This window comes from Lynx canadensis, chromosome A3 (genome assembly GCF_007474595.2).
Source record: "Lynx canadensis isolate LIC74 chromosome A3, mLynCan4.pri.v2, whole genome shotgun sequence".
Classification (NCBI taxonomy): domain Eukaryota; kingdom Metazoa; phylum Chordata; class Mammalia; order Carnivora; family Felidae; genus Lynx; species Lynx canadensis.
Window position 1 is genome coordinate 11,614,585 of NC_044305.1, and position 14,108 is coordinate 11,628,692.

Sequence of the window (14,108 nt, forward strand, 5' to 3'; positions counted from 1 at the left end):
TTCCTTTGTATGACTAGGTACGGGGCAGTTCTCTTCACTTGCAAAATACTTACAAAATGCGGGGCCTCAGTGCTGCTTTATTTCTAGCTCCTTATAGAATAAGAATGTGATTTTTGCTACTTGTTTATATAACAAGACTATCTTACAACAAAAGCTCCAAAATTTATGTCCCTGGGGGAAGAGGAGATTGCACTGGCTGTTCTCAGAGGCACACTTCCCGTGAAAATGGCTTCGAGATTCTAGTCCCCAAGTTGCTGAAGACTGACGGCTCTGACCGGCCTGACAGGAGAGCCCTGCTTCCTAGCCCCCAGCCAGGCCACAAAGGCAAGCACTCATGGTGCAGAAACACAGACCAAGGCTGTACATTCGCCAGACTTCCCAGGGAGGGGACGAAACCAGGCCTCACTCTGCTTGTGCACTTTCTTAGCACTGGATCTGGTACCATCCAGGAGACAGAGGCCTCGGTTGCTTCTTGCTAAGTTGATGAAGGAAATTCCTGAGCTGGGCTCTTGGCAACTCTGAGTGCTCACTGGAGTAGCTTCAGACTGAGGAAGATATGCACAGTGGAGACCTTGGCCCTGCCTGCTCCCCGCACCCTACCCCACGCCTGGCTTGGTGGGAACCCCAGAGTAAAGATACACACCTCACTCCCCCCTCCATCCCGAATCTATCAAGAGGACAACTTTCCACTGTGGCCACTGAAAAGACTCAGAAATTAGGTGAAGATGATTCTGGATAATGCAAGAGGCAGTGAGTGGTGTTGGGGACGGGGTGCAGTTAACTGACCAGAGATATTCCCTCCAAGGCTTAAAATAAATCAATTATTCCAATCAGCAATGCTCTGACTAGAGATATTCAAAATTCCACAATATGGTTGTGATTAATTTCTGAGCCACAGGTTAATTCAGCAGAAATCATCCGCAAAACAAAAAGAGAGACAGAATAGAGAAATACCGCACCCAGGAATCAAGGTGGAGAAAACTATCCCCAGTTTGAAAAGTAGTCACACGGGGGTGACAGTATGAAAGATTTACCTGTCTGTCATGTTGAGTTTAGAGATTACATCAGCCTGTAAAATAAAACACACAAACACATAGACACAAAAAAAAAACCCCTGGAGAACAGCCAAGAAGATTAAAATGTCCATTAGTGCTTTATTAGAAACTAATAAGGACATTAATCTTCAGTCCCCAAACCACTTGAAACATAAAGAAAACTCCTAAGTTTCAGTTTAAGCATGCATTCAATCATTATACAACAAAAGTACAGAAAAGAACGCTACCTTTTCAAGCCAAATTAAGTATAGTTTTCTGAAGTTTATTCCCATCTGCTACTAGAAGCTGAGCAGTGAAGGTTGCATGACAGACACATCTATTCTGGTGCCACTGTGGCAGCAGTTCAGGGGACAATCAGATGCAGTGGGCTTTGGCCGACAGCCACCAACAGAAGCAAACACATCTGACACACACGAGAGGCCTGCTGGTCACCCAGATGCCCGACTCTGACCCTCAGTCCACAGAACGGGGGCAGGCAAACTTTGTGCAAGTAACCATAAAAGAAAAGAACTATGACGTGCATACACATGCAGAGTACAAAAGTATACATGTTACCTTTCTGGGTAGGTTTGGTTTAAATTAATTCAAATTAATTTGAACTCAAAGTACAGAACATCCAATTGATGACACTGGGAATTGGTTTAGCAATAGTGGAAAATCCGGAGTATACAATTCTATAGGTGGACAGCTTAGAATTGAGTGAACATATTCAGAATCGAGTTTGATTTTTAAAATGCAAATTTTTAGTGAGACACAGTATTTAACTTTGATTCCATTTACCTGAGAACACAACTAATACTGTTATAATCTAAAGACCTTGATGGTATATATTCTGCTTTAATTTTAGTATTAGGTCTTAAATTATTGGTCTGCAGGTAAGATCAAATACTTTTGGGTCTGATGGAGAAGATCCACTCAATTCCAGACACCAAAGCTCTTCGAGGACACTTAGAAACAATTTCAGCATGCTTTTACTGTGCCTCATATGAGTTTGGATTTCCTTCCAGGACAGTGTTTACCTTGAACATGAAACACAGGCCCCACGAGGTGTCTGTCCCTACCCCATCCCCCTGCACTATCTCTAAGAACGTAAGATTTTCAGGATTTTTCAAAGATGTTTTTCTTACCTGACCCAGAAAATAAATTCCTCCACCTACTACAAAAGCGGAAATTGCCGTACCGAAGACAGCAAACAGGGTGATGGAACCAATATTTTGAAAGAAGTTACCCTGTTTGAAAAAGCAGAAATGAGAGGACTGATTAGGGAAGCCGGTCCAGTCAGTGAAGGCACGCATCCCCCACCCAGACCTCTGATTCTCTGCAAAGGACACCGCCGCCTACCTGGTTTGGCTGGAGACCTGGCAGTCCTCCCTCACCCCCACGCCTAACGCAGAGCCAGCTGTCATGGTGTGACCTTCCCCGAGTCATTCACATCGATGGGGCCCTCGTGCAAGCCGCCATCACCTCACCCTGGACTGCTGCTAGGAACTGCCCGAACCAGCGGGGCCCCTCCCCCTCTAGCTCTTCAAGGGCTTCCAGAATGAGCTTTGGAAAAGCCAAGCCTGATTATGATGCCTCCACCCTGACCTCCCACTTCCACTCAAAACCCAACCAAAGCCTGGATGGTTCGACTCCCTGTGAAGGCCTCACACCTCCCCTTTGTTCTCTGGGTTCTGGTCACACTGGTAGCTTATGGTTCTTAGAACACATTATGCTTCCTGGGCTTGGACCACTCTTCCTTTCTCCTTGCTTGGCGAACCCGAATCATCTTAAGATCTGAGGATAGCTTGACTCTTCCTGAAGGAGGCCTGCTCTGATCTTTTAGCCAGGGCAAATCCTATCCTATGCTCTCAGTGCACAATGACCCTCTCCTGGTACATGGCCAAAATCTTTTATTATTATTATTATTATTATTATTATTATTAATGCTTATTTATTTTTGAAAGAGGGAGAGAGAGAGAGCGAGCAGGGGAGGGCAAAGAGAGAGGAAGACACAGAATCCAGGCTCTGAGTCATCAGCACAGGGCCCAATGGGGGGGGCTCCAACTCATGAACCATGAGATCATGATCTAAGCCGAAGTCAGACGCCTTAACCAACTGAGCCACCCAGGTGCCCCATGCCCAAAATCTTATATTCATTTATGTAACTATTTGACTGAGGTCTGTCTGTCCCACTAAGCTATAAGCTCAGTGGAGGAGGCGGTGACCTGGTCTGCTGTTATATAACATAGTTACTGGCATAATGCCCGTCAGATAGAAGATAATTAATAGGTACTGAAGGAATTAACTGTGTTTCACATCTGATCAAAGTCCAAAATTTATACAATTATAATTTTTTAATTAATAAAGAAAAGGTGCCTAATTCTTTTTAAAGATTTTAAAGTAATCTCTATACCCAATGTGGGCTTGAACAGACAACTGTGAGACCAAGAGTTGTGCACTCCACCAACTGAGGCAACCAGGCGCCCCAGAAAAGGTGAATTATTACAAAGTATGTCAAGATAATACGTTATATGATCAAAAACTCCTGTTTGCTGTCCAGGGCTTGCTATCTATCCATCTGTCTATCTATCTAAAGTTTACTTATTTAAGTAATTTCTACATGCAACGTGAGACTTGAACTCAAGACCCCAAGATCAGGAGTCGCACGCCCCTCTGACTGAGCCAGCCAGGTGCCCCTTAAATAACTTTATTTTACTCTATTAGTATCCTCATCAAATACGACGGATAAAAAATATTTCCATCTATACTTCACAGCATTTAAGAGAATATATTTGCGTCCTGGTAGCATGGTAAATCTTTCAAATTTCCGTAAAATTAAAAAAAATTAAGCTATTTATTAGAATCCTGTGGACTCCACTTAGGAACAATACCGAGGAACCTCAATACCTGATTGTGGGCATAGACAGGGAATCCCATTTTCTACTTAACTGTCAAGCCACAGACAACAGGAACTGCTACTTTAAAGCTCACTTCAAAAGTTATGTCCTCACCTCAACACCAACGGCCCCACCAAGCCTATCTCCTTCAGGAACCTTTTTTGCTTCTTTTGTTGCAATTTTGATGTGGCTGCCCATAATCTAACATTCAATTATTTTGTCTGGTTTATCAATCTTTAGCACACAAAAAACTTTAAAATATTCAGGGCAAACACAATGATTTGTTTTTTCTAAACCAAAGGCTTTCATCTAGGAGTTTTCTCTGCAAAGAGCTAATTTATTTTTGTTGTTAAAAATAGATTAAAATAGATTAAATTAAGTCTTGATCTGTTTATAGGAATCTAATGCTAATACAATTTATGTAGCTGGTTAATATTAATCTGGATATTGAAAATTTACCCAAATTCAAGTTACCACACTAAAAGAAGTTCCCTTTGTTACGCTGAGCAAATTTATCTGTTTCTCTTTGACATAACTAATGTCCTATTCTTTATATGATATTAATAATTTTAAAGAACCAATAGCTGCCTATCTAATGCATATTAAGTGATGGGAATCTTACTGAAATTTTTATTCCAAGTTCAAACTTACATCAACAAATACAGCAATATTAAAAACATTCAAAGTTGACTTCCTATCTTCTTTGGGGAGAACAGACAGAAGACTCTGAATTCACATTTCTAACTCACATTAGTCCATTTCACATAAATTGTCACATTTCCTGCTGGAAAGCCATCTTCACACAAATGTCTTTCTAAGAAACTATTATTTTCCTCAAATTTTGAACAAGTTTATCTCCCTCCCTGCAAAAAATTAGAAATAAAAATTTTATATGCTCTAATATAATATCACAGTGTCATGTTTTTAAGCAAAGATCAAATCAACTTCCTCAGCATTGTTTTTTAAATTAAAAAAAATTTTATTTAAAAAAATGTTTATTTATTCTGAGAGAGAGAGAGAGAGAGAATGAGAGAGAGACTCCCAAGCAGGCTCCGGCTGTCAGCACGGAGCCCGACGCAATCTCATGGCTGACGCCATGACCTGAGTGGAAATCAAGAGTAGGATACTTAACTGACTGAGCCACCCGGGCACTCCCACTTCACATTGTTTTGAAATATTTTCTTTTATCTGCATATAGTTCTTTTAAGATTTGTTTATAAAATGAAAGTGTGAAAGACACTGACTTTTAATTTCTTCTTGCCTGTTCCTTTTTAAAAAAAAAAAAATTTTTTTTAACGTTTATTTATTTTTGAGACCGAGAAAGAGCATGAACAGGGGAGGGTCAGAGAGAGAGGGAGACACAGAATCTGAAACAGGCACCAGGCTCTGAGCTGTCAGCACAGAGCCTGATGTGGGGCTCGAACTCACAGACCGTGAGATCATGACCTGAGCTGAAGTCGGACGCTCAACTGACTGAGCCCCCCAGGTGCCCCTGGACTGAACAGTTTAAAATATTTATGTTTTAGTATCCAGGTGGAAAACTAAAGATTTAATTAGTATGTTTTAACAAAACTCTCATGACTAAATTTAACTCATTTACTAAGTTATCAATAATGACAGTGGTCATATTAATAATAGATGATGTTAACAACAACACGGAACACCATTGATTATTTAATGTGGTGGGTCATGCTCTGCATACATTCTTTCATTTTGTGCAAACCTTCAAACAACCCAGGAGGTAGGGTTTGGGGGATTTTTTTGTTTTTAATTTTGACTCTACCCAAAAGACACCTGTAGGAGGCAGTGCATGATTAGACCTATGTCTCTCTGGCTCTAAAGTCCAGGCTCTTTTCCTCTGTCGAAGGGTAGGCCAAACTTTCCAACCTTCACAATTTTTAATCACATTCACAAAATAACTGATGTATTACTAATATTTTAAGTTGAGTCACTTTTTTATTTTAAAACTGAAGTACATTTATTTATTTATTTATTTATTTATTTATTTATTTATTACATTTGAGAGAGAGACAGAGAGACAGAGAGTGAGTAGGGGAGGGACAGAGAGACAGAGACAGAATCTGAAGCAGGCTCCAAGCTCCGAGCCATCAGCACAGACCCCAACGCGGGGCTTGAACTCACGAACCACGAGATCATGACCAGAGCTGAAGTCGGAAGCCCAACCGACTGAGCCACCCAGGCGCCCCTAAAACTTAAGTACATTTAAAGAGGGGCACCTGGGTGGCTCAGTTAGTTGAGCATCTGACTCTTGATTTGGCTCAGGTCATGATCTCACAGTGCACAGGATCAAGCCCCACACTGGGCTCTGTGCTGACAGCATGGAGCCTGCTTGGGATTCCCCCCCACCCCATCTCTCTCTGCCTCCCCCCTGCTCTCGCACAGGTGTGGGCGTGCACGCGTGTGCTCTCCCTCTCTGTCTCAAAAATAAATAAACTTAAAACGTCAAGAAAAAGACACCCCTCCCCCACCCCCCACATACACACAAACTGGCTTAAAAGTGAGAAGCTCCCGCCCAGGCAGAATGAGTCCCACTGGAAGCTGGAGGGCAGAGACCAGAAATGCTGGGGCGAGGCGGGGAAGTGGGCAAGGGCCGGTGAGGCCGCTCTCTAGGCTGAGGAGCCAAGAATGAGCAGAGTAACTGTGGGACTAGACTAGGTGATGGGTCAGAAGGAGCTGGAGGGCTGGGGAAGGATGAGGCTCCAGTCTGGAAAGGAGAAGCTGGGCCAGGGAGATGGCGGGAAGAAAAGGAGTCTGGGGATAAGGGGATATCAGAGGGCGAGCTAGGGCAGGACACTGAGAGGGGAGACACTGAAGGATGGAGAGGCCGAAGGAGGGACAAAAGCCGCACATGGGAAGCTGAGAATCAAAAGGCTTGGGACACACTGTCCTCTTAACATGTGTCAGTCTGTGTCCAAAAAGAAGAGTCAATATATTGCCCGTGTACACTTAAAAATCACTTTGGCCATCACTTCCTAGGAAAAGTAACCCTCTGTGGAAAATACTAGTTTAATAAGCCGCACTGCCTGAAACCATTAAAGCGACCCACTAACTGCTACGTGCGCCCCTCTCCCTCAGGCAGCGCACCCCCGGGGTGCTCACACAGAGCCACCGCTGCTAGGTCAACACCCAAGCTCTTAAGGAGCTGGTCTCACCGACTTGGGCAGCCACCTAGACCAAAAGCACCAGTGCATGCCTGGGCCTTACCTTGTGTAATGAATATCCTGACTCAAATATAATAGGAGGAAGCAGGAGAAGGAAAAACATATTTGGACGAAACATTTCTTCTTCCTGTAAATGTAAAATGGGTATTCTCAGAAGCATGGAATTTATATATTAAGAAATAAAATCCGTCAGTGAAGAGCCAAAGTAATTGTCCTCGTAGGCCCTGTGGAAAGATTTAATGTTTAAAAAAGAACCTGATGATAGAACCAAGCAGCAGAAGAAACCAAAGACACCACAAAACCTGCACTAATAAATGTAGGACAAGTGATTTTAAAGGTGACCAGCAAAATAAATAAGAATGAAGTGCTTCCAAACACACCCTGTATGCTTTTTATTCTTTACTTAGGAAAGGAAGTTAATATTAATACAGAAGACATTTCAATGAAAACAGAACGCTTACAAAAACAAGTCCACAAACTGAAATCCTCCACAAAAAAAGTTAACAGTAAGCCTTAGAACAATCCACTTGGAGGAAGACTAAACCCTATACATGTTTAAAATTGCCCTGGCCTTTTCTCTGCCTGTCACAGACAACTGTGCCACTTTCCTAAACCTGGCTGTGATGAAATAATGGCCATCTGATGCCCTTGTGACTCGGGACATGGCTATAAAGTCAGCCCCTTGCTATGCTTCCAGATTCAAATATTAAGTGTCATTATGAAAGGTATTTCTAGAATATGGCCATCTTGGGAGGAATGACATCATAATTTCATGTTCTATATTAACATCTCTAATTGTTGGTGTTATCAGGGGGAAAATCCATATTGGTCTTCAAATCCGAAATGACTACATGTAATACAGAGTCTCCTTAACACTGCAAAATTAGGCCCTTTTTCATAGGAAAATTTCACGCTACAGTCTTGACAGTCTGATTTCTTGTCATAATCCCTATTCAGAAGAATGGTTAAGTGTATTCTTACAAATGTACAGCTGTGGCCATAAAGCCTAAAACAATACTCAAAGGCTCAAACTAGAAGCAAATGATGGCTGCTGAAAATGCCTTATTAAGTCTTAAAATAGCTGCGTGTGCAACAAGCTCATGCCTCAGACTGGGACCATGTGAAAAGAAATGGGCGATCTGTGTTTTGTGGGGCAACCTATTCTCAGGATCTGCGCAGGGGACCACTGTATAGAGCCCACCTGCGGTGGGTTGCACAGGGTCCTCCAGCCTTAATTCATGTCCACCTGGAACCCCAGAATGTGACTTTTTTGCAAAGAGGGTCCTTGCAGATGTAATTAAGGGAAGAATCCAGATGAGATCACACTGGATGGGTGGGCCCTAAACCCAATGAGAGTGTCCTTATAAGAGACAGGAAAGGACACACAGACACAAAGGACATGTGAAGACAGAGGAGAAAGGGGTGATGTTGCCACAGCCAAGGAATACTTGGGACCACCAGAAGCTACAAAGCTAATGAAGGATTCTCTCCTACCACCTGGATTCGCTCCCAGAGGGAACACGGCCCTGCCAACATCCTGATTTCAGATTTCTGGCCTCTACAACTCTGAGAGAATAACTCTCTGGGGTCTTAAGCCAACCAGTTTTGGTCATTTGTTATCGTAGCCACAGGAAATGCATGTACCGCCTTGCAGTGAATAGTGTTACAGAAAGATCGCAGGTTCTTTTTGGCAACACGTCCCTGCAAATGGTATAAGGTGATTTTAGGTGATACTTGAGCAGTGTATGCCATATACCACTGATCCCCCCAGATTGAGAAAGTCCGCTCTTTTTGATTCATTTTCTGGTCTCAATTAAGTCAAAGACACCACAGTTTGGTGTCATAGGCAGTAAAGCCTCTCTCCAATGTGCTGATCTCCCTTTCTGACAGAACGGGCTTGATCTCAGGGGCTTCAGCAGGCATCTCTACTCCTTTGTTTTTATCATATTTATTCATAAAAATATTGGTTTCCACAGCATTATAATGTTTCCTTTAAAATAAACATATGTAGCACACCAGTATTCACAACATTATTCACAGGAGCCAAAAGGGAGAAACAACCCAACGGTCCATCAACAGATGAATGGATCGACAAAGAGCCGTGTATATTATTCAGCCACAAAAAGGAAGGAAATTCTGACACAAACTACAGTATGAATGAATCTTAAAAACATCACACTAAGTAAAATAAACCAGACACAAAAGGACAAACGTATGATTCCACTTATATAAAGTACCTAGAATCGGTCAATTCATAAAGCCAGAAAGTAGAATAGGGGGCTACGAAAACAATAGAAAATATGAAAAAAATAGAAACCAGAACAGACTGTGGGGTGGGGGGACTGGGGAGCTGTTTACTGGGTCGAGTTTCTGTCTGGGATGATGAAACAGTTCTGGAAATAGATAATGGCGATGAGTATACAACACTGTGAATGGTATTTAACCCCAGTGAAATGTACGCTTAAAAATAACTAAAACGTAGGGGCGCCTGGGTGGCGCAGTCGGTTAAGCGTCCGACTTCAGCCAGGTCACGATCTCGCGGTCCGTGAGTTCGAGCCCCGCGTCAGGCTCTGGGCTGATGGCTCGGAGCCTGGAGCCTGTTTCCGATTCTGTGTCTCCCTTTCTCTCAGCCCCTCCCCCGTTCATGCTCTGTCTCTCTCTGTCCCAAAAATAAATAAACGTTGAAAAAAAAAAAAATTAAAAAAAAAAATAATAACTAAAACGCTATTTTACGTTATGTATATATATATATATAGTTTTAAATGCTTATTTATTATTTTGAGAGGGAGGGAGAGAGAGAGACAGAGAGACAGAGACAGAGAGAGACAGGGAGGGGCAGAGAGAGAGAAAGACTCCCAAGCAGGCTCCAGCTGTCAGCGCAGAGCCTAGGGGGCTTGGGGCTCAATCCCACTAACCAAACTGTGAGAGATCAAGAGTCAGTAGGTTAACCACTTAACATACTGAGCCACTTGGGCACCCCTATGTTATGTATATTTTACCACAACAAAAGCCTTAAAAAAAAACTACTACAAGAAAATGTAGGGGCGCCTGGGTGGTGCAGTCGGTTAAGCGTCCGACTTCAGCCAGGTCACGATCTCGCGGTCCGTGAGTTCGAGCCCCCCGTCGGGCTCTGGGCTGATGGCTCAGAGCCTGGAGCCTGTTTCTGATTCTGTGTCTCCCTCTCTCTCTGCCCCTCCCCCGTTCATGCTCTGTCTCTCTCTGTCCCAAAAATAAATAAACGTTGAAAAAAAAAATAAAAAAAAAAAAAACAACTGTATACACATAAAAAAAAGCAAGTTGCTTTCAAGAAATAAATATGTAAGTACACGATAACACAGGCAGAAGGCAGGCCCAGCAGGACAGTCTGGCAAAAGAACTCCACGGAATGAACACCAAGCTCCTTGTTTTTCTTATCTTGCTCCCGGCAGCACCTGGTTTCCAAACAGGTGTCCTGCTTCCTGCTTTGGCTTTCCACAAACACCTGTTCCTCCAGGAAGCCTGCCCCATCTATCAGAGGGCCTGACAGACCCCTTCTCTGAGGTCAAGCCCAGGCTGCCTGGAAGGCCCTTTAGGCACTCCATTACCTTCACTACCCAACTCTGGTTCACTTGCCTGTACTATTAAATATTTTACTATTATTTAACTTGAAAAGTAACATCTATTGAACAATAAATTCAACAAAACCGAAGCATATAAAACTCAAAAGTGGAAGACGATCTCTCCCCACCTCCTCTGTTCCCACCACTCCGAACAGGGGCCACCATCTCCCAGGCCTCCCTGGCCACACAGCACTCCCGGAAGGGGCAGCTGCTGGATCTCTGCAGGGTGGAATGTGGGCCTGGTGCTAAGAGAGTTTCTGGAGGCAGGTTGGGGGACGGGGCTGGATGGGTGACAGGCATTAAGGAGGCCACTTGCTGGGAGGAGCACTGGGTGTTCTATGTAAGTGATAAATCTCTGGGTTCTACTCCTGAAACCAGTACTACACTATATGTTAACTAACTTGAATTTAAATAAATGTATTAAACATAAAATAAATTTAAATAACAGATATAAGTTCCCCAAAAAAAAAAAAAGTTTCTGCTTCTTCAAGAGAAGCTCGAGATTCAGGTTTCTATGTGAAATTCCCAGTAAGTTATATAGATAGAAAATATTTTAAAATAAAACTAATGCTTTTTAATTGTTTAAATTTTTTTTTTTTCAACGTTTATTTATTTTTGGGACAGAGAGAGACAGAGCATGAACGGGGGAGGGGCAGAGAGAGAGGGAGACACAGAATCGGAAACAGGCTCCAGGCTCCGAGCCATCAGCCCAGAGCCCGACGCGGGGCTCGAACTCACGGACCGCGAGATCGTGACCTGGCTGAAGTCGGACGCTTAACCGACTGCGCCACCCAGGCGCCCCAATTTAATTGTTTAAAAGTCAATTCCAATTTTGAGCAACTGATTTTAAATCAAACACAATCAAAACACATCAGGCTGTATCTAGGAGTAGGGTAAGGGTTACAGTCTGCGTCCCCTGCCCTAGAATGAGCCACTGTGGGGGTGACTCAATTTAACCAGTTGTAGGAGGGCAGAGATGTGATGCACAGTGGGCTCTAGTGAGGCCTGCCCAGTCCCTTCCCCAGCTCAGGGCAGCTCTGTAATAGCAGGAGCTCAACACAGATTTTGAGATTCCATTTAATACATACAATATTTCCTAAGCATTATTTATAACAGTTTCAAATTGTGTGTTAGGTCAGACTGTGCGACTTGTTTTGCACATTTTACACTCTACAGTTTCACAGGTAAATGAATCCTAGCACCTGGAAGCCGAATCAAAATAGGAAGAGTTTGAATGTGATGAAGTGGTTCCCCTCCTCAAAATCAATTCCGTCACATACTTTTAATCTCAGTACTTAATATGGATGTACACACATTTAAGTTCGGGTTTCACTTAGTCCTTGTACCACAAGATGATGCTCACGCTCTACCCACTGTGTGAACACGAGGGTATGAACACCCACACCCTGAGGACAGCACAGTATGGCGGAGAACAGAGAACACACAGGGCCAGCGGGGCTGGACAGAAGGCTCAACTACTTTCTAGCTCTGTGATGTTGGACGTGTCTCAACCTCTCTGTGGTCGCTTTCTTTATCTGTAATACCAGAGTGATGACAGAATGTGGTCATCTACATCATGTGGTTGTCATGAGGACAACATGAGCTACAGTGTATAAAGCATACTGTAAGCTCTGGTGCCGGACAAATACATTTTATCTTCCACTGTCAGCGGTAACCACTGATAAATGTTTTATGCTAATTAGAGACTTCCCCCCAGAGAGCAGGTTAGTCTAAGGTTATAAAAATGCAAATAAATAACAAAATCTGACACTGAGTGCTCCTATGTTAACTTGAAACTGTGAGATTTATACTTTTTCAGAGAAGTCCGATGTAATGATATCAACCCTAATCCAACAGAACATTAAAAAATTCATGGGACAATATAAACTTCCCTCATAGTGAAGCAATGATAAGCCACCGTAACTAACCATCAGTGTCACTAAAATTAAAGATAATCAATAAAAATCGTAAGTTGGGTAAACCTACCTTCCAATTTGCCAATTTTTTAAACTCTATAATTTTTATAACTGCTCCCATGAGAATACCTGGAAGAGAAAATGTAAAGTTGAACATAATTTAAGATATGAGAAAGATTACTCAGGTTTATCATCCTAGAGAATCTGATTATTATGTCTTTAAATAGCTTTTATGGATTTCTGCAAGTTTTATGTCTGAAAACATAAGAATGGAAATCAGTGTGACGTTCTCAGTCACAAGTTTCTTTCTCATTTGCATCTCAGGTAAACATACCGTAATGAAGTCAACGACAATCTGGGGGTAGGGGTGCAGCTGGGGAAACGGAAAGCTTGACAAAACCAGACCCAAGGACAGTCTTTCCGCCTGTCGGTTTGCTACATCCCCCCATTTTCAATGTGAAACGACCGAAAGCTTACATGCTAAGTTTGCCTTATGCTGCTTTTCCTACCATTTTCAAAAAAGAATCCCAGATCACTTTCTTAGACTCAGATGGCAGCTCTATGTAGAGCATTTCGTTAGAGATAAAACCCCGTTGCTAAAAATAACCTAAAGTAAAAATTCTGTGAAATTCCTGGAACACAACAGACCATCTAAGTTCAGGCGTGTTTCCTTAAGGCTGACAGGCTCATTACTCTCTCATAAAGAGCCTACCAAAAATAATTCTCAAAGAAGCATCACGGGTACAATTTAAGATTGCTCTGTTACTCACTAGATAAATGATTTTTAACCCTGTTGACTCCCTAGAATCACCACGGGAGCTTTTTATAAAAAAGACACCTGAGCAGCACTCCAGACCTCCTAAATCACAATCTCTGGTAGGGGGTGATACAAAGCAAGCCTGAAGACCACTGTCCACGCTTAAAGACAAAGACCTACTCCCCCCTGCAGAGGAAGGAGCTTTTCCACGTCGACAACAGAAAGCTGAAGAAACACACTTTGTGAGGTGGGGCGAGAAGACAATACTAAACAGAGAAGTTTATCGGGAAAAGGAATTGCACTAACACTCATTGCTGTGGGGGAGGGGTTTCAGGTGAAGAGAGGAGATAAGCAACTTTAACTTTATAAGCCTCTCTACTATTTGAACTGGTACATATTATTAAGACAGTAACAAAATTACTTCAAAAGATAGACGAAGACAAAATAGATCTGAGCTGTAAAGGGAGCCAATGAACCTATTTTCAAAACACAAGTTGCCCAATTCAACTTTCCAGGTGGCACGAAAGCACTCATTCTAACCTCTCCAGGGTTCCCCAGCTGCTTTTTACTTCTTATCTTTCCAAATTCTGTATACATTTTAAGGACTTCTTTTTTTAACGTTTGTTTTTGAGAGAGAGACAGAGAGACAGAGAAACAGAGAGATCCATGCTACAAGGTGGATGAATCTTGAAAACATGCTAAGTGTTGGGGCACCTGGGT

At 42.6% G+C, this 14,108-nt stretch overlaps 1 protein-coding gene across 4 annotated transcripts in view; it reads right to left on the reverse strand.

Annotated features, from left to right (window-relative positions):
* SLC9A8 (solute carrier family 9 member A8) overlaps positions 1 to 14,108 on the reverse strand; it is a 72,073-nt gene that overhangs the window by 37,560 nt on the left and 20,405 nt on the right. For all 4 annotated transcript variants that reach the window (XR_003967557.1, XM_030309425.1, XM_030309426.1 and 1 more), the window contains 4 exons: positions 12,702 to 12,760; positions 7,160 to 7,243; positions 2,183 to 2,284; positions 1,035 to 1,069 (listed from right to left, as the gene is read on the reverse strand). Coding sequence is in view for 3 of the 4 variants with exons in the window: in XM_030309425.1 (XP_030165285.1) it covers positions 1,035 to 1,069; positions 2,183 to 2,284; positions 7,160 to 7,243; positions 12,702 to 12,760 (280 nt within the window). In the remaining variant the exon portion in view is untranslated. The remainder of the gene's footprint in view (positions 1 to 1,034; positions 1,070 to 2,182; positions 2,285 to 7,159; positions 7,244 to 12,701; positions 12,761 to 14,108) is intronic.